Source organism: Hippopotamus amphibius, chromosome 13 (assembly GCF_030028045.1).
Source record: "Hippopotamus amphibius kiboko isolate mHipAmp2 chromosome 13, mHipAmp2.hap2, whole genome shotgun sequence".
Taxonomy (NCBI): Eukaryota; Metazoa; Chordata; class Mammalia; order Artiodactyla; family Hippopotamidae; genus Hippopotamus; species Hippopotamus amphibius.
Window position 1 is genome coordinate 100,488,333 of NC_080198.1, and position 20,272 is coordinate 100,508,604.

Sequence of the window (20,272 nt, forward strand, 5' to 3'; positions counted from 1 at the left end):
GGCTGTGGAGTCCGCAATGCCTGGGCCGAGGGCGACGCCTGCCCGGACAGAGCCGTGTGGGCCGGGGCCACGCCAGTGGGGGTGGCGTCTTCGGTCCACGGGAACTGCTGACTGCTTCCTGCAGGCCTTCGACCCGGCCCGGGTGGCCATCAGTCATCTGGAACGCCTGTTTGGTCCCGATATCCTTGTTTTGTAAAGAGCAGTTCCTGAAATCACGGGCCTAGAGCTCTGCTCCTCTTTGATCAGGGCTGGTTTCAGCCGCTGAGGCCAGAAACAACAAACACAGACGGAGCCCTGCCGAGCACACCCACAGTTCCAGCCCTTTCAGTGAGTCCAGCGGCAGCCGGGTGCCGGCTCCGGGCTAGCGGCTTCTCTCCCTGACCCGGGCTCCGACCTCAGACTTGGGTGCGCAGAGGAATCCGCGGGGAAGGGCGTCTCAGGCAGGCTGATCCTTAAACCTGGGTGGGGCTCAGGAATGCACGGGCCTTGGAAGGCGTGTCTTCCTGGGAGATTGCTTTGGACGGTCACACCTGCACCTGACAGATGTGGAACTAGAGACCAGAAAAGGTGACAGGGTGTTGCTTGGCGTGGATTGTGGGAACATGGGGTTCCCTCCCTTCTGTGACCTTGGGTGAAGTGCTGTCTCTTCCTGAGTCTCAGTTTCCCCGTTTGTAAACCTAAAGGACAGACTTTGGAACCTCGCAGCCCGATCACCGGTCTTGATCTGGAGCGTTCTTAAATGTGGGTTCTCGGTAATCCTCGATAACTGAACAGCTACAGTCCTAACCAGCGGGAGGAGGGAGGCAGGGCGCAGCTTCCTGGGTCGTGTCCTGAGCTGGCGTCCTCAGGACAGTCTTCAGCTGTCTGGTCCTTTCTGGCCCTCCAGGCTCCCCTTCGCTGGTGCCGGCTCCACCCACTCCCTACTTAGATGCTCTCCTAAGGGTGAAGCTTTTCACACGCCGGTTCCAGGGTGGCAGGCGATGCCTTTGTGCGGACTCCTTCCTGCTTCGTTGCTGGGGTAATCCTGTGATGCTTTTCCATGAATTCCCCACCCAGCCCCGTTCTCTAGAGCAGAGCTCACACCCAAGGGCCAAATCCTGCCCCTGTTTTGCAAATAAGGTTTTCTTGGCACTCAGCCAGGCCCACTCATTTCCTATCACCTAAGTCTGCTTTCAGGCTGCAACAGCAGGGTTGTGGCAGAGCCCATTTGGTGGCCGGAAAAACCGAATCTATTCATTCTCTGTGCCTTTATAGAAAGCCCCTGCCGCCCCTGCTCTAGAATCACCTGTCCGGCTTGCTTCTACTGCCCGGTCCTGCTGGGAAGACCCAGCAGGGAGTAGTCCTGTCCCTTCACCCTACACCCGCCCCCTCCCTGGGGCCTCTGCATTCCTGGGACTCACCATTTATGTTTACGGCCTGCTGTAGATTAACTTGCAGGGTGAGCGTGTGACCAGCCCCCAGCATCTGCAGCCACCAGCAGTGGCTGTGGGAGGCTTCAGCAAGCTGCATACCTGGAGCAGTCCAGGCTCGCGGGCTCTTCTGGCTGGCCCTGTCCCTAGGAAGACCTTTACAGTCTCTCTTTGCCGACTCCCTCTTCCTCCAGGATTCAGCTGAAGAGCCTCCACCTCCAGGAAGCCTTCCTAGATTTCACCCTCCTCTTCTTTCCCTCCTTGGGTCGATACACGGATCACGCTACATCACCCCAGTCTGTTTCCAAGTCTGTCACCCCAACTTGTCAGAGTGCCTTCGGACCTGAAGGTGGAACTGGGGTGATGAAACTGAGATGGCTGGTGGCAGGGGTAGCTCTGAACCCCGAAGTGCAGAGCAATCACAAGGTGGAGTGGGGTTTCCACCGAGGGGCTGGACTACGTGCCAGGGAGGCTGTCCGGGGCATCCCAGCTGGGCCTGGGGGTGGGCTGGATCACCTTTCCTGGCCTGAGACTGTGTTGACACAGCCCTCAAAAATTACAAATTGCTTTTTTGTCTTTGTAGGACCACAGTTGTTGCTACTTGCCCCAAGAGTGAGTTTGTTTGTTTATTTATTTATTTGTGGCTGTGTTGGGTCTTTGTTGCTGCGTGCGGGGCTTTCTCTAGTTGTGGAGAGCAGGGGCTGCTCTTCATTGTGGTGCGCGGGTTTCTCATTACGGTGGCTTCTCTTGTTGTGGAGCACGGGCCCTAGGCGCCTGGGCTTCAGTAGTTGCAACACACAGGCTCAGTAGTTGTAGCACACAGGCTTAGTTTCTCCGTGGCATGTGGGATCTTCCTGGACCAGGGACTGAACCCGTGTCCCCTGCATTGGCAGGCAGATTCTTAACCACTGCGCCACCAGGGTTGTCCCTGCCCTATGAGTTAAAAAACAGGCAGAGGAACCTCCACCTGCCCACAGCAGCAGAGCAGAGTCCGGGAGGCCTGAAAGTGGGAAGGGCCACCTCGGACCCACAGGGACAGTTAAAGAGAAGCTGCAGCTGGGTCGCTGGTGGGCGGGTGCAGGCTTTCCCACAGGAAGTTCCTGGGACCTCTTCCTCTGGCTTCACGTCTCACACCTTAGAGAGTACGGGGTCTGCTTTGTCCCCAGCCTGGTGTTTGCCTGCAGGCTGTGTGCCCCGAAGCAGGTCCTGCCTCTCCTAAGCCCGTTTCCTACTCAGTCTAGTGGGATGGTGGCTACACTGGGATGGCTACAATCCATGGATCTAGCATCTTTCGGGCAAGTGATAACTGCAATTTATTACAACCCTGCAGGGATCAGAGCTGCTGACCTACGAGGGCACTTAGGGATCTCCAAGCCCAACGTGACCATTTGAAAGGGGGGAATCGAGGCCCAGGGGGTGACAGGCTCTCCCAGAGGGACCCGAAGGCTGGGCTGGGCTGGGCTGGAATTGAAACCAGCCTCTCACATGCAGGGCTGTGTGGGGCTGCCTGTGGCACAGCCTCCAGGAGGGACCCCTTATTTGGAAAGCTCCCCGCCATCTGAAAGGCTCGTGTTCTTCCTCTGGAAAGCTATTCCGGTGCCCTTGCAGACCTGGGGTACACGGTGAAGTTAGGGTGCAATATGCAGAGTTAGGGTGTTCTGTGCAGAGTTGAAGAAATTCTGGGCACCGCAGGGGAGGCTCTTGGAAAGCCCCCCGGCCTTGGGCCAAGAACGCAGCTGCAGAGACAAACAGGATACGGGGTCCAGGGCCACAGCGGGCACAATGGCCAGGAGAGGAAATGTGTCCAGACCCTTTTATGGATATGGAGGCCGTCTGGGCCTCTTTCAACAGTTTCCAGGAAAACAAAGGGAGAAGGAGTAAACAGCTCGTGCTCTGCGCAACATGAGGCTCTGGAGAGCCGGCTAGAGAGCTGGGGGGCCCCGTCCACAGACAGAGGCTGGGCTTGGAGAGGCCGCGCCTCCCAGGGGGCAGGGAGAGCTGCTGGTGGCAGCAGCTGCCCCTCTGCTCCGGGGCTGCCTGGTCCCCTGGGCCCCACGGGGTGGTGTGACATTTTCCCCCGTTACTCGGCCGGTGGTCATGAGGGGCTGTGCAAATGGCCACCTGGGGCCTCTGGCTCCTGCCTTGTGGTCACTGGGCATGTCGGTGGCATGTGGGGTGGGGCCGGGCTGGGCTGGGGGAGTGGGGAGCCCGAGCGCTGGCCTGGCCCTGCTGGGGCCCCCTCAGTGTCCAGCGCTGCCCAGTGAGGGGCTTGGACCTCACCCTGGCCTTCGGTGGGGACCTTGCCACGTGCCCACCTCATCTCCAGCTGCCCTCTCACGCCTGGGCTCTGGCCCGTTGAGGAGGGGAGGGAGTTTGTGACTTTGGGGTGACTGTGCGTTAATGCCGGGAGCTGATCAGAGAAAGGACAGCCAGGGTGGGAGGGGGTCATCCAGAAATACCTCGGCCCCAAGTTGTTCTCAGCCTGGGTGACATGGCCCCCAGGGGACAAGTGTCTAGAGATGTGAATGGTTGTCCCAGCTGAGGTCAGCTTCCAGGTGGTAGAGGCCAGGGATGCTTCTAAAATCCCACAGCACACATGGCGGCCCCCTCCCTGTGACACAGAGCAATCGCCCCAAATGTCAGCAGTGCTGCAGTTAGAAACTGAGCCCAGGGGCTTCAGTGTCTGTCAGATCTGGTTCTGGGCTCACGTTCCAGTTGTCACCGGCCTTGGGCATGCCACACCATCTCCCAGGCCTCAGTTTCCACGTCTGTAAAATGGGCACATTACCACTTAACTCAGAGATTGTTCCTGGTCATGAAGCCAGGCCATGTGTGAAAGCCCAGCCTCTCCCAAGTGCGGGCCAGAGAAAGTGGCCTCCTGTTCTTGATTCCTGGGTCTGGGCTGGGGCCAGCCACTAGAACCACATCCCTGCCTCTGTGAGGGCCTGAGAGCAGGTAGGAGGCTGGGGCCAACTGAACCCCCATTCAGTTCCTCTCTTTGTCGGAGACCCAGGAGACCCAGTCCTGGCTCCCCAGGCAGGGCTGAGATCCCCTGCTCTCAAACCCAGGTCAGGTCTGGAGCCAGCGGGAAGGTGAAGAGGGGAGGAGAGTTTGCAGGCAGGGCCCCAGCTCTTCCTTATGCCTGTTTCCCCTGATCTGGCCAAAGCGCTGGGCCAGCCCCAGGGCAGAGGGAAGGAGCTGCACGTGTATCTATGCACGCACATGTGTGTGCATGTATGTCTGTGTGCCCACGTGTGCGTGTGTGCACGTGTGTGTGTTCAGTAAGGGGAACAGGAAGAGAGAGCAGAGCTGAGGTTGGCAGGACAGCTGTCAGGCTTCCCCAGTCCTGGCAGCTGAGGCAAGAGCCTGGGTGGCTCCGCGGCAGCCTCCACCTCCGAGCCTGGGTGCCAGCCATGGGCAGGCGGGGCAGGGCCTGGAGCTGGTCCAGGACGGAGCTAATGATCAACCAGCCCCCGGAGGCGGTGCAGCCGCGCAGGGCCTGCCTCTCACCAGCAGCGGCTGGGTGCAGGGAGGAAGTGGGGCAGGAAGCAGGGGGCGGCGGCGGCCGCTGTGCAGTCAGCCGGGCTGTGGGCGCGGAGACTGCCTGCGGGGCAGCCGCGAGGAGCCGGGAGCGGCCAGCCGGTGCCTCGGTCCTGCGGTCGGGGCACAGGTACGGGGCTCTGGGCGGGCGGGAGAGGACGGCCCAGCAGGCATGGCCCGCGGAGCTGGGTCTTGCCAGGGTCCGATCTGAGCCGTCTCTTGCCTTTCACTTTCTTGGAGACTTTTCTGGCTTTTAGGGAGCAGGAGGGAGCAGGGCGGGAGTCTGGGGAGGCCCGAAGGCTGTGGGCACTGGTTCCCGGACCTCCGGGCGGAGCTCTGGGAGCACCCCGTGCCGGCCGGCCGACCGACGGGGATCGCCCAGGGGTGATGTCAGGCTGACAAAGCACCGTCCCTCCCACCATCTCGCTTGACCCCACCTTCACGCGGGCGCCCAGCCAGCGCGTCCCGAAGGTCTGGCCGGGACGTGGGACCGTCGCCAGCGAGCAGGGTTCTAGGTCCCGGGGGCCTCAAGTGGGCACCCTGCTCCCCCCGGGCTTGGCGCCACCTCTGGCAGACACCACAAGTGCCCGCCCCGGGTGGTGCTGCAGCCGTGACCCGGCCACTCTGCGGCCACCACCCCTGGGTCTCCTCTCCACTATCAAATGCGACGAGTGACTTGACCAGGGGCCCCAGACAGGTCGTTCCAGGGGAGACCCAGACCCAGGGCTTCTAGCACCAGGTCCTGCCCCGGGCATGCGGCCCCGGCACACCTCTGAGACCCTCCCCTGGCCGGCAGGGACCCCTCTGGGAGCCCCAAGCCCCGTCTGTGGGGGTTTCCTAGAGATGACGGATGGCAAAGCCACACGGAGCGGGGAGTTAGCGTTGCACGTCGCTCGGGGCGTGGCCTCCCACCGTGGGGTTGGGGATTGGGGGGGGTGCGGCTAAGTTCATGGGTAGAGGCAGGGTGGGGCCCAAAGCAGGGTGTGTCCAGGTTCAGGGTGGGTGTTGAGGGCTGGACTTGGACCCACCTGGGTTCAGATCCCACCAGAGCCCCCAGGCCGGGTGGAGGCAGCACAGCTGCTCATGGACCCTCGATAGCCCCTCTGTGAAATGGGCTCAGAGGCGCTCTCCAGGCCGCCATGGGGACTAAGCGAGGACACTTGGCGCTCAGGGTGGTGACTGCTGACAGTGACAAGGCTTCCTGTATCCGGTGTCGAGCTAGCACTTGATGCCTGAGGTCACTTCATCCTCCTCCCCACGCACCCACTTTACAGCAGAGAACATCAAGGCCGGGGGACACGGGGCGACTACTGTCTTGGAGATGCCTTAGCAAAGGGCCACAACCTGGGGGCTTCTAACAGCAGAAGTGAAATCCCCCCCGTTCGGGAGGCCGGACGTCTGAAGCCCGGGTGTGGGCAGCGCTCCCCCCGCCGCCCCGGGGAGGGAGGCTCTAGGGGAGCATCCTGCAGCTCCTGGCTGCTGCAGGTGTCCCTGCGCCCGTGGGCGCATCTCTCACTCTCTGCTTCCATCTTCACACGGCATCTCCCGGTGTGTCGGCATCCCTCCTCTTCCTATAAAGACCCCAGGCATGTAGGGCCACCCCCGTGTGACCTCATCTTAACTTCATCTGCAAAGACCCTGTATCCAAGTAAGGTCACCTTCTGAGGTGACTGGTGGACATGAATTTGGGGGTGCACTGGTCACCCCAGTACAAGGGGGTGAATAGACAACCCTCAAGGGGTGCATCTTGGTGAGGTGGAGGAGGTCTGCATGGCCCTCAAGGCATTTGTTCAGTATGGGTCCAGAGAAAGCCCCGGCCAGACCTCCCCAAACCATCTCGCCTCTTCATCCAACCCACATGTATTCAACACCAGCTGTAACCCAGGAGCACGGTCCTTGAATCCATCCGCCTCCTTGAAGGTGGTGTTTTCACTGTCATTCTCCAGTGGGTAAACTGAGGCATGGGGCGGCCTCCCAGCCCACTGACCCCAGGTCTCAGTGTTCTGTTGCCAAACTCTCATCTCCTGGGTTGGGTGCTGGCTGCGGCCTGGGACCTGTTACTGACACATCAGGCAGCTGATGGTGAGCAGAGCGAAGAGGACAGGGGGCGGAGGGCAGCAGAGTCCCTGAGTCTCCACAGGGCTGCCCCAGGGAGCTCTGTGCATCCTCCGGCTGTGGGCTGGGGGCCCCTCCTGCAGCCAGAGCCGGCAGCCTGTTGGGCTGAGCAAGGCTATTTTAGGACCAAGCGGGGAGGGACCCACCCAGGGAGACAGAGCCCACTTCCTCATGTGGGCTGTGACTAGGAACCCCACACGAGTGTCACCAGCAGCCTCGCCTGGTGTGCAGGCCCCTCCTGAGCAGGTGGGAAGTCCCCTGAGCCCCGAAGCCTTCCCTTTTCTTAAGAAAGCAGCCCAGAGCTGATGGGGCAGGCCCGTGGGGCAGGGATGCAGGTGTGGATGGGCTGGTCCTGACTCCTCGGGGGAGGCACGGGAGAGAGGCAGACGCCCTGAATGTGGGGTGCGCGAGATGCCTGGCTGCAGGGAGGGAGGGCGAAGACCCCGGCTTGTATAGAGACCCCACAAGCAGGACCCGAGCGGGATGACGGATCCAAGTGCCCTACTGAGATGCTTCAGAAGAGCAGAGCAGCAGGGATGGTGGACTGGCCTCCAAGCCGCGTGCTTCCCGGTCCCGGCACCCACCTGTGGCCAGGCCGCATTACCTTGATCGCAGGCGTGGGGCTCGCTGATTCCAGAGGAAGGAGGGAAAGGGAACAGATGCCAGCTTGGCTGGGAGCTGGGGAGGGCCAGACGGATGGAGTGGCATCCTGAAAGATGCCGGGGGGTCTTTGTGTGTGACAAGGGTGGGGATGGCCCCCAGGGACCAGGGACCAGGGCATACAGGGCACCACGGCTTGAAATGACATTGGACATTTAACGAAGGCTGCTGGAGAATTCTGCAGCAAGGCTGCATTCCAGGAACCTGCCGGTCCATGCTACTTCTTCCTCTGGAAAGGGTGCACCCTCCAGCCTTCTCCCTCCTCCCTGGGGGCAAGAGGCTGCCTAGAAGGGTACCAGGGTGGGCACGGAGAGGGATGTGTGGAGGGGTGTGTGTGTGTGTGTGTGTGTGTGTGAGTGTGTGTGGAGGGGTGAATTGCCAGCCCTGAGAGCCCTGGTTTCCCCAGCTGTAGAATGGGGTGATTGTTTACCCCGCCAGCTGCAGTGAACCTGGCTGAGGCACCTGGTGCATACAGCTGGTGACAGATACTTGTGTCTCAGGCCCCCCGGGAGCCTGTGGAGACTCGCCACCGTCCTGGGACAGGCTTGGGTCCGTAGTTCTGAAAATACTGCGTGCTGGGTCTAATAGAGGGCCAGCTCCCCTGATCTTGGCGAAGATTTGACGCAGGGAAATGAACTCAAGGCCGCACAGCAGATCCCACCTCCAGTCTCTCCTTCCTCGTCCTTTCTGCACAAATACAGGAACGAACCTTCCAAGGGAGAGAACGCAGCCCTTCTCAGGGTAGAGGATGCTCTGCGGGCTTCTCTGTGCGTTCACGGGGCACTCAGTGCCGTGGGGCCCCCGCCTCACCTGGAACAGCCAGTGCCCCATGTCCCGTGCCCCCATACCCCAGCCCCAGCCCCGAGGTGACGTGACAGCTGCCGCCGTCCGCCTCCCCGTCTCCGGCTCGCTCTCTGCTGCAGGGACCGGGTGGAGCTGGGAGGCTGGCCAGGGGCTCTTGGGGTCGTCCGGGCCCGGCAGGCACGTCTGGGCTCGGAGCCCCACGCTGCCGGCCGGCGTTCTCTGGGTCTCTGCGGGGCCCCACCCTCCCGAGCACCCACTGCTAGGGGGGCGGGCCTGGAGGAGGCCAGCCTGTTTTTCGGTTTGCAGTGTTGTCCCCAGGACGGGGGCTCAGAGGCGGGCTCTCCTGCCTCCCCGGGCGTTCTGCTCCGCGCAGGGGGAACGCCTGCCGGCCGGTCGGGGTTCGGGGTTGAGCTCTCCTAGCTCTTCATCAGAGAACACTGAGACCCGACCAGAGGGGCTTCCCTAGCGGGTGCTTCTTGTCCTCTCTCCGCGTGAGGGAGCAGAGCCGTTCCCGTCCCCTCTGTCCCCGAGGTGGAAGCTGAGGGGGACGTGGCTGACCCCTGCCCCTGTGGCGGAGGGGGTGGGGGGTCTGCCTCTGCGCCCCAGCCCGGGCCCGGGCTGCACGCCCGCCCTCCCTGTCACTGGGCCTGGAAGGGGCTCCGTGTCCTCCTGTGTCCTCTCACTGGCGGCAAAGCCCCTGGCCCCGGGAGCACCGCCTCTCTTCCCTCTTCTCTGGCCCCAGGGAAGAGTGGTGCATGATGACCGGCTCTCGGGGGGAGGCCCGTGGGCGCCCCGGGAGTGGGGAGCACTCTCTGCTTCCTGCCCGGCCACTTCCTCTTTCCCGCCCTCTGCCACCTGCTTCCTCTCCTCCCGGGGCAGCCTGGGACCGGGCCCATTTCCTGCAAAACTGGACGGCGTTGCTTCCGGGGACTCTGCTGGCACGCAGGCCTCTTCCGGGGGGAGAGACGGGCCCCCCGAGCCCCCCAGGCTGCAGGGTTAGTTTTAAGGGGCAGCAGGACCCCTGGGAATCTGAGGCTGGAGTCACAGCCCAGCTGAGCCCTGTGGGAAGCGGAGCTGAACGTTCTTCTCTTGGGAGATGCGCTGTCTGGCGGGGGGGGCGGGGAATGCATCTAGCCCTCCCAGCCCTCGCTGGGTGGGACCCGTGCTGGGCTTATCTCTAAGCCACGGTCCCGGGATGTCCCAAGAGGGCACCTGCTCTGTCCCCGGCTCCCACACGGCCTTTCTTGCTTCCATGCCGTCCAGGCGCTCGCAGGAATGTTTTGAGCAGCCTCTAGGTGCCAGGCTCTGAGCTATTTCCTCAGGGTCTGCTGAGGAGCAAGAACAGGCACCCTCCTGCCCACGAGGACTTCCAACTGGAAGCAAACGTAGGCACGTGTCTCCACAGACTCTGTTCCAGGCGGACTGTGCTGTTTGGAGGGGAAGTGGCTGGTGAGTGGAGCTCTGGAAGGATGCTCGAGGGTCTGCCAGGCAGAGAGGAGGCGTCCTCTCCTCTTGACCCTAACTCTGGCGGCAGCATCCGTGCTGGTCCTGGCCGCCTGTCGTCCAGGAGAGGCTGCCACTGCTGACTGCCGCCCCCTGCTCTCTCCACAGAGGCCCGCCCGGCATGCAGAGCCCTTGGCACTGAGGCCACTGCGTCATGGAGGGCCCGGCGGAGGTGGCCGCTGAGGAGCCAGCCCCGACAGGGAGAGGGCCCGCGGGAGGCAGCAGCGACCGCGAGGTCCAGAGAGTGGCCGGGAGCGCGTCCGTCGTCTGGGAGCGAGCAGGGCCTGAGGAGGCCGAGGCTACCGTTGAAGGGGGTGAGTGTGGCGTGTGTGTCCAACCCGCCGTCCGCCCCGTCCAGGACGGAGCTGGGTGTCTGCACCGTCCGTGCTCGCGCTGAAGGAGAATTCTGGGCCCAGGGAGCATTTACGAGAGTCGGGGGCCACGCGTGCTTCTCCAGGGCATGGAGAGAGGGGCAGGGGTTGGAAATTCTAGAAGCGCAGCCCTGAACGAGTTTACGGCTCCTGTACAACTTTGCGCTCCCACAGTTCTGCTCTGTCCTTGGATGTGAACCCCGGGGATGACTCGATGGGGCATCCCTCGTTCTTCCAGGAGGCAGACCGAGGCCCAGGGAGGGGAAGGCACCCGCGCCTGGGCCCCGCCTTGGGCAGGATTACTTCCTGGAAGGAAGAGGATGGGGAGAGTGAGAAGGGCAGCGACACTTCCCACCCGCCCCGCTCACGTGTGCGTGGGGGGCTGCTGTGCGGGATGCGAGCCTGGGCTGCCTGTGGGGTCCCGCCTCCCATCCTGCTTGTCGCCGGGTCACTGCTTGACGTGGAAACCTGAGGGGTGGCCTGGGTGATCTCCAGGACCCCATCCCTACCACTTTGCGTGCTGCAGGAGGGGAGGGAAGGACGGGGGCAGGGCTGAGGTGGGCCCAGGCCCCGCGCCGAGCCCAGGCGGCCTGTCCCCCTGCCCCTGCCCGGGCTTCCCTTCGTCACATCGTCACCTCCATCACATCGTCACCTCCTTCATCCCCGTCACCTGCTTAGTTGCCTCTAGGGCTGGGCACACAGCAGGTGCCCAATAAACTTTGAATGATGAACGACGGATGCTTTGGGAGAATGGAAACAAAACTGCACACTGACACCGTGCACGCTTGGCGACGGGAGGTAGTTTTACACTTGTTTTTTCTTGGTCCTTCCAGGTGTAAGCGGAGATGGGAAGGGTCGGGCTGGCCCCTGTGGGTGCCGACTCCCGTAGTCAGACACCTGCCTGGCCTGGGACGGGGGACTCTGAGGAGCTGTGGGGGCCCGGTGCAGGGATCCCACGGGGGAGGGCCCCCTCCAGAGCGCGCCAGCATGGGACAGAGGAGCTGGGTCCTGCCGGACGCTCGTGGGCCGGACCAGCCTCCCGCGTGGCAGCCCAGCCCAGGAGGGGTGTGAGTCCCAGAGCACGGGATTCCTGCCGTCCAGCGCTGCGGTGGGGCCAGGTGTTGCCCGCCCCAGCTGCCCCGCAACACGCTGGCATCGGCGTGGATCTGCGGGCCCAGACAGTGGGGTCAGGGACCCTTCCTGTCTTCTCGGGCCCCCAGTGCTGAGCAGACACGTGGCCAATGGGCTCTCACCACATCCCCCCAGAGCCTCTTTCCCTCTCAGCTTCTTTTGCAAATTGGCAACCAAAGTTACAAGAAATAGTACAGATCATTCCCTTTACCCCCACCCAGCTTCCTCAAATGTGAACATTTTACACTTGCCTTCTCTTTCTGAATTTACAGATATCTAGATATAGAGATGGATATTTTCAGGGCAGTTTAAGAATAAACTGCAGACATGAAACCCCGTATTCCCCGGTGCTTTGGCGTGTGTATTTCCTCAAACCAGGACCTGCTCATACAGAACTACAGTACAATGATTTCAAACTTAAAACTCTCCTGGTTTAAGCAACACCATAACCTCATCTACAGACAGACCTCTCCTTCATCCTGCCATCTGTCCCCGTAAGGTCCTTTACACCAAAGAAAACCCTGGTCAGGCTTTGCACTCTGTGGCCTTGTGTCCGTGGAGCTTTTTAACCTGGAGGTTGATCTTTTAAAGATTCCGAGTGAGTCATTCCGTAGAATGTTTGGGTACGGCTGTCTCTTCAAGCTTGTGGGTAGGCAGAAATACCCCAGAAGTGTGTGTCCCTCTCAGTGCAGCCGACCAGGAGGCCTCGAGGTCCACCCATCTGGTCCCTGACTGCCGAAGTCCAGCTCCGGCGGGTCCAGGAGTACCCAAGGGATGAGTGGCGTCGGCGCAAGGAAGAGACGGGGAGGCCTGTGTCAGCTATGCAGGATCTCTCCATTTATTGTCAGAGCTTTGTGTGTTTATATAGTGAACATATCTCAGAAAAAATCTTTTATGGCAGAGCATATTGTCCCTCAGCATCTACCAGTTTCTTTCTTTCATCAGGTTCGGCTTGCAAACCCTGTAACTCTGAGATAAGCATATGTAAATAACTTCTTAATCTTATATCTAAGCAAACGATAGCCCTTAGTACCCATAGCTATGCCTAATGTCTACGTCTATACTTACGCCTGCTGCAATCATGAGCATTACAAAAAGAGCCACCCCTCCCTTTTCTCCAGCATTTAGTAGCCTGAGGTGCCCGCCTTCTCCAGGAAGGGGTGGTGGGAGGGGACTTGGTGGGGCAGACAGGGAGAAAGAATGTGTCAAACCCTGGTTCTTTCCTGGGGACAGAGAAACAGGGAGGGGAAGTGGGTGGTAAGCATAGTATTACAAAGAAACAAAGAGCAGAATGTACAATGGGTGGAGATGGCCTGGGGCCTGTCCTTGCGGAGCGGTCGCCTTGCGATCCTCCTGCTCCGAAATGCCCTCCCAAGGCGTTCTCGCCTTGCGGTCCTCCTTGGAGCCTGGGGACCTTGTCACAGCCTTGGCTTGTCCAGACGGCTCCCGACACCTGACGATGTTCACGGCTCGTGTCCATCACTTGCTCAAGGGGAGGTTTGATAGGGCGGACATCACTGCCAAAGTCACGGTTCTTCCCTTTGTCGTGAGTCAGGAGCCCGCGGGAAGACACTGGGGACCTCTGTGACTATTGATTCCTCCGGTTCCTCATCAAGCACTAGTTTTATTATCACCCGTGCAGGGTTCTTGACTGAAATCGTACTCTTGCGGACAGTTGCTAAGTGGTGACTTTCTAGTGTTAGTTGACCTTCCACTGAAAGGAAGAGCTGTCCCCTCTCCCCAGTTGCTCGTTTCTTTATTTCAGTCCGGCTGGGCGCAGAGGGCTCTGCTTCTCTGGGCGCTCTCAGTTGCCATCATCGTTTATTTTGGTGATCAGGTTGCCCCTGATTTGGTCTGTGGTGCATCTCCGGCATCCTGTGAGCACGTCCTACCTTCTGGGACCACAGGAGGCTCACATCTCATCTCTGCTCTCCCCGCCCCAGCCCCGGAATCGGCCGTCCCTCAAGGAGCCCTGGCTCCTCCGTGGGAGGATGGTGCTTGAAACCAAGAGCTGGGTGCCGTGTGCTTGTTTGGGTTTGACGGGCATTTCTGAGCCCTTGGTCTGGGGACGCAGAGCAAGCGAGGCCTAGGAAACGGACTCCGACCACGCAGGCCTGGGGCTGGTGAGCCGGAGGCAGGGGGAGAGCAGAAATGATCCTGTCACGTTGCACAGTCCAGGGCCAGTGTGCAGCACTGTGCCCGCGGCTCTGAGCGGGACATCCCCGGGGCCACGAAGAGGCTGCACTGAGGTTCAGCACCGTCAGGTGTTCCCAGATCACATCCCCTTCGATCCGAAGGCCTCGATCGCTCACCCCATTTCACAGATGAGGAAACTGAGCAGGGCAGAGACGGGGGCCCTGGCCAAGATGCAAACTGGGAGCTGGCCTCGAGGCTGGGGGCCGCGGGCAGAGTGCCGACCTCGCAGGCTGGCCGAGAGGGCATGTGGCTGGTGCAGCCTGACCAGCGTGCGGCCCCATCTGCCCCAGACCCCGCGTTCCCCCCGGCTGTCACCTCCCCCTCTGTGATCAGCAGAATAAAGGCCCCCAAAGAAGTCCACAGCCTAGTCCCCAGAACCTGTGCACATGTGTTACCTCTTGTGGCAAAAGGGACTTTGCAGGGGGGTTAAGGATGTTGAGACGGAGGGATTATCCTGGGGTCGGAACCACAGAGACTGAAGACACTGTGCTTTGGGGATGGAGGAGGGGCCACGAGACAAGGAATGTGGGCACCTCTGGAAGCTGGAGAAGGGCTCTGTCTCCTGGAGCTTCCAGAGGAAAGTAACCAGCCCTGCCCACACCTGGTTCTGTCCCAGGGAGACCTTCTCGAGCCCCAGACCAGCAAGATTACACAACTGTTTCCAGAAGCCACTAGGGTGGAGTAATTAGTCACAGCACAGTAGGAAACTCGCAGCCTCCCGACCCTGTGGGCTCTGCGACCCTGGAGGAAGGGTGTGAACGGTGGTTTGCAGGGGTATGGACATACCTTTGCTCTGGAAATACCTGGGGGTTGCCGCCTGCATAGCTGAGAGTTGCCTGTTCTCACCTTAATCACAGGACCCTGCTCGGCCGCAGATGCTGCCCCTGGAGTTTCGCCACCGGCTGCTGGGCCCTCTCCCGGCCAGATGGGCTCCTACCCCACAGGTAGACGTCCTGGGCGCTACGCCGCACGTCGGGGTTCAGTCTGGGCTGGGCACGTGCATGGGGATCCCCGGGCGTCCCCCCTTCCCTCCGGCCTTTCCATGCCATGGGCGTCTGGTTCCGGAGCGTCTCACCCAGGCTTCTCCAACGTGGCCCCCAGACGCCCTGCTTTAAGGTCACCGTGGGGGTGGGGGAGGGGCTTGTTAAATACAGATGCCGGGTCCTGTGCCAGGTTCTGGTGCAGGGAGTCCGAGGTAGGGCCCAGGACTCCGCATTTTCACTTGGGGACGGACGGCTGGGGTTCGCCTGCACTTGCAAAGGCCTTCCCTGGACTCTGTATTTGCTCTGCCCACAGAAAGGGGGGAGGGCATGGCCCTGAGGCTGCATGCAGGGGAAGAGAGACCCCACGAGGGACACCTGGGGGCGCAGGGGGATGGGAAGGGCCCTCGAGAGGGGCAGTGGGGACTGCTTCCAGGGAGGGACTCCGAGGACAGGAGGACGGGACTTCCACAAGGCGCTGATGGTGGGGGGCAGCCCTGGGCCGAGGGGGGCCAGCAAGAAGCCCCTTACCCTGGAGACCCCACTCCTGAGCCCCAGCTGTGGGGGGCACGGAGACCCCAGCCTTGTGGGTCGCTCACCTCCTCCGCGACAGCCGCCTGTCCTCCAGCGTTTCTCTCGGGTGGTCGGTGCTGCCTGTGGTCACTGGGGATGACCAATTCTGTTGAGCAATGAGGCTGAGTATTATGGGATTGAAAATAGAACCCCACGCTCTTACGGGAGTAGGAGGGGTCACATCTTAGAACTGGTTGGGAAATGCTGGCCGGGCTTCCTGCCGGGGGAGGGGCCTGATTCCAGATCTCAGCGGTCTCCTGCTGCTCTGCCCCAGCCCAGACCCCACAGGAGGGGGTGGGGATGTTTGCTCCAGGGTCCCTGAGCTAGAAAGTTCAGGCAGGTACAAGGCTTATTCAGAGGGTGTGGGGAATCGCTCTCCCTCCCCCTCCCCGTTCTATCCCTCTTCCTCTCCCCTTCCCTCTCTCCCCTCCCCCTCCTGCATCTCCCCTCCCCAGCTTTGGAACAACCCATGATCTGGGGATCCCTGTGGCCAGCAGGCCTCTCAGGGGGACAGGGTGGGGGTGGGCAGGGGGCATTTGAGCTGGGATCCAATCATTGGACAACCAGCCAGGCCAGGAGTTGGTCTGGGAGAGGGTGCTTCAGGTGGCGGTTATGGTGCGTGCAAAGGCCCTGGGGTGGCGTGGGGTGGGGTGGGGGGATGCACCCTAGTCTCAGGGCAGCAGAGAGAAGGACACAGGCTGGAGTTGGGGGAGAGGTGGGGGAAGGGGGAGAAGAGCCAGAGGCTCCAGGCTGTGCCTGCAAAGGTGCAAAGGATTCACCTTTCATTCTTCCTGAGACAGAAAACCACTGCAGCTGTGCTGTCTCATACGGTGGCTATGTGTGGCCATTTATGTTTAAATTTAACTTAAATAAAATAAAAAATCCAGTTCCTCAATCACACTGCCCACATGTCAAGAGCTCAGGGCCCCAGGTGGCTGCTGTGCAGGACAGTGCAGAGAGCAAGCACGTCCATCCATCGCTGCAGAAACTTCTAGGGGACCGCACTGCCCGGAGGGCTGAGTGCAGGGCGAGCTGTAAGCCAGAGCTGGTTGTGAGGGGACCCTCTGGCTCTCTGCGGACCAGAGAACCATCCGGAGGCGGGGCCGGGGCTCAGACACTGCCCAGGCGGACCTATGGGGCAGAGCCGCGGTGAGGGGTGACCATCAGGGGTTCGGCCAGGCGTGGCAGGTGGATCAGTGGGGTTCGGCGGTGGACAAACCCGTGGTGTGTGAGCGAGGGAGGCGTCGTTGGTCTGACACCTCCTTTCCTCACAGGGCTGGGGTCCTTCTGGAGGTGGTAAAGAAAGGAGGAGGTGGGGGATTGAGAGTTCTGGGATGCCCGTGGGGTGTCTGCTGGAGGTTGGATGCCCCATTGGAGCTCAGGGCTGGGAGAGGTCACGGCTGGAGGTCACGGTGACTTGGGTCCATTTGCTGAATGCCTGCCCCGTGCTGGCCTGTCCTGGGCTGTGACACAGTCCACCTCCTCCGTCTCTGTAAGAAGGGGGTAGCACGTAACTCATTTACAACCAAAGACACGGGGACCTCAGGGGAGACGAGCCGCTGTGCTAAGCGTTCAGAGGTGCTGCACATGGGGTGTGGATCCGGGTCCCTGTGTTTGCGGGCTGGGGGACCTCAGGGGAGGGAGAACATCCCACAGAACTCCTGGCCTGGGCCAGGCAAACTGCCTACCTTGATCTGCCCCTTCCAGACCTGACCTTGCAGCTGCTGGCCGTACGGAGGAAGAGCGGGCTGCCCAACCCCCACCTGCAGCAGGTCCTGCGGGGCCGGCTCCGCCTGCTGGAGAATGACAGCTGGGAGGTGGCCCGCGCTCTCGGGGTGAGTCTGGCTCCTTGGGGGTCTTGGTGGGCGAAGGTGCAGGGGCTCCACCTGTGAGAATGAGGTGGAGGAGGACTGCTCGGAGGAGAGGGCGGCGGACCAAGGAGGAGGTCTGTCCGCGATGCCCAGACCTCGCCTGGTGGTGGCACCTCCAGGGCGACTTGTCCCCCGTCTGCTCTCCTGGATGTCTGGCTCCAGGGACCACCGATTGCACAGCCCCCGCCACATGTGGGCCACCACATTCCAAATGCCCCTTTCCCCGTGGACACCCCACCCTGCTAGGAAGTTTCGTCTCTTTACGGGCAGTAAAACGCTCTGGTGTCAGTTGACCTTATTCTTTGCTTGATGAGTTGATGACTGGCCTCTGCACAGATGGACAGTCTGGCAGGCTGTTGGTGGAGAAGAAGGCTGAGCTGGGTGACCCCCTCACCCCTCCGCCCCATGGCAGAGGTCCCGGGGCTTAGGGTCAAGCGGACACCATCTGAGCTTGCACTCAGCCTGGTCTGACCTTGGCCGATGCCCCTTGGCCTCTGTGAACGTGGCTTCCTGAGCCACACACAGGAGATGTTACCTTTGTTACCCCACGGAGCTGCTGTGAGGACCTGCGAACAGCAGGCACGGTGCACCCAGCGTGGTGCTCTGGGGTGGGGCTGCCCCTGTGATGCCAGGCAAGGGGAGGGGGTGGTGCTGGCTCTGGGCTGAATCCTGGCTGTGCCACCTCCAGAGGGTCAGACCTCGGAACAGAAATGGGCCTTATTTCTTAATCCAAATGGAGATGATGGTAGCACCCCCCACGGCCGGTCAGCGTCAGCTGGTGCTGCTTTTAAGGTCCCGGCACCACGAGGCGTGTTCATGGGGCGTACGTCAGGAGATGGGGTGCTGGACTGGAATGGCGCTGATGCTGAGGAGGGACAGGAGGCGAGGTTGTGGGGGCTCAGGGCTGAGCGCTGGAGAAGCTGGTGCCGCCGCCGCGTGGGGCTTGAGGCAGGTGGAGTCACAGAGGCCACAGGTCCGGGGCGTGGAGGCCGTGCAAGCTCTGGGAAAGAGTGGGGCTTGGCCCGGCCCTGGGGAGCCACAGCTGGCTTGAGAGCAGGAGAGGAGCAGTTTGGTTGTAAAGGAATCAGCTCTGTGCTCGCCGTCCCTGCCAAGGTCACTTCCGAGAAACGTTCCTACCTGCGTGGCTCTGTCCTCCTGATGGGCAGACGCCCCAAAGCCACCGGGACAGTTTCTCCTTTCTGTTTCCTCCCCATAAGGAGCTATCGGCCAGGCTGCTGTCCATCCACAGCGACCAGGATCGGATCGTGGTGACGTTTAAGACTTTTGAGGAAATCTGGAAGTTTTCCACCTACCACGCTCTCGGTAAAGCGGTGACCCTCCCAGACCTGGTTATGGAGATGCTTGTCACACACCGAGCACTTTATGGTACCAGTCGGGGCCTTAGGCTAGGTTAAGGCCTCTGCAGGCGTCACCGGTGCTCAGGGAGCATTGATGTGATGGGTGCTGCTGCAGGCACATGAGGGTCTGAGCAGGACTCGCCCCCGGGGCAGCTGAGCTCTCACTGGCCGAGCACAGACCAGCCTGTTCAACCTCAACCCAAGTGCTTTCGTTCTGAAACCTTCCCTGTTCTAAGGGAGGCTCTGGCAGTCTGAGCGCCTCTCCTTGGGAAACTTGCTGCCCCGCCCCCAGTCTGAGGGCTGAGGAAGTGGGAAATAAGACTCAGAGTCACAGTTTCTCATGCCCCTGGAGCAGGGCTGTGCCCACGCCCCCAGCGTACGCAATCTCCTCGAACGCTCTTGTCCCATCTCATGGAAGAGGAGACCGAGGGTCCTAGAGGAGGTCACCAGTCCTCGCCCGACCTTCCCAGGGCACAGGGAGGCAGATGAGTTGTCCACCAGCGGGTCCTCTCGCAGCCCAGGTGGTTAGACCCGTGGCCCGCCCGGGTAGTGGACGGCACCGTGAGTCCCCAAGGGCAGGGCGAGGTGTCCCCCTGGGCCTGGTCAGCACAGGGCTCGGCCAACAGCCAGCCGTGAAGGCTTCCTGCCCCCCGCCCGGAGCGCAGTGGTGACCAGGGCTGTCGGCTCCGCCAGGCTTCACTCATCACTGCCTGGAAAACCTGCTTGTGGACCAGACCTTCTGGCTGCTCGAGCCCGATGAGGACCAGGAGACGGCCATCCAAGTCCACGTGGATGAGGAGGCCATGAAGCTGACGCACGAGAGCCTGCTCCTCCAGGAAGGTGCGTGCCGCGCGGGCGTGATGACCTCGGCCAGCTCCACGCTGGGCTGCGGACGCCCAGGGCCGTGGGCCGCAGGAGGGCTCCGGAGGTGCCAGTGATTGAGCGGGCGTGGGGCAGGGAAAGCCCCCAAAGAAATGACAGAAATGGGGTTTGGCTAGCGCCCCCCTAACCCTGAGTTCCTGACCCAGCTGTGGCTTCAAGTACCGCCGTAGCCTTACCGCTGGGCTCCAAGGCCACAGCAAACAGGGCATGGGCTGCCTGTCCTTCCCCAGCCGCAGAGAGAACGAGAGGAGGCCACGCGGCGGACTCGCCAGCGGGGGTCCAAGCAGGGTCACACAGCTGCCCTCATAGCCCAGAGGGGGACACTGAGGCCCAGAGAGCCTGAGGCGGAGCCAGGCTCCCCGGCAAGTCCAGGTGGAGGAGGGATGCCAGCCTCCTAGTCCGGGCCCCTGGGGCTCCCAGTGTCTTTCTGTGGATGCAGACGCTGGGGTGGGGGACCCCTGCAGGTGCTGCCTGGTGGGGGATGGGTGGGCCCGCCTGCAAACTACAGCTGCCCCTGTGTCCAGCCGCCTGAATGACCGTCCCCTGCCGCTTTGAAGGGCCTTTCTTCGTCCTGTGTGCTGACCACCACGTGAGAGTGACGACTGGTCCCCCGCCTCTCAGGCGGGCTTCGGCAGGGGCGTCAGAGGCGGCCCCAGCAGTGGACCCTTCGGCTCCCAGCCCCTGCACGTCCTCGGAGGAGGGGTCAGCGGTGGAGCCTTTGATTCCGTTCCATCAGTAGGTACCGACCCTTGTTTCTCTGTTTCCTGCGGGTCCAGCATGCTGTCTGGCCTCGTGGAGACTCCCCCGGGCCCGGGTTCATCCGTAGGCCAAGGCGGGTGGGTGGGGACCAGTGCGAGCCCCAGGCAGACCCAGCCATGA

At 61.7% G+C, this 20,272-nt stretch overlaps 1 protein-coding gene across 2 annotated transcripts in view; it reads left to right on the forward strand.

The window, feature by feature from the left end:
• The first annotated feature begins 355 nt into the window (after positions 1–355).
• Positions 356–20,272, forward strand: part of SH3TC1 (SH3 domain and tetratricopeptide repeats 1) — a 41,291-nt gene continuing 21,374 nt past the window's right edge. The window contains exons 1-7 of one of the 2 annotated variants that reach the window (XM_057706803.1): positions 356–567; positions 10,140–10,345; positions 14,587–14,673; positions 16,990–17,117; positions 18,371–18,476; positions 19,205–19,351; positions 19,951–20,128. In XM_057706803.1, the coding sequence (XP_057562786.1) occupies positions 10,186–10,345; positions 14,587–14,673; positions 16,990–17,117; positions 18,371–18,476; positions 19,205–19,351; positions 19,951–20,128 (806 nt within the window). In that variant the 5' untranslated portion in view covers positions 356–567; positions 10,140–10,185. Of the gene's footprint in view, positions 568–4,915; positions 5,080–10,139; positions 10,346–14,586; positions 14,674–16,989; positions 17,118–18,370; positions 18,477–19,204; positions 19,352–19,950; positions 20,129–20,272 lie in introns of those variants that run through there. The other variant, XM_057706802.1, reaches the window with a different exon arrangement.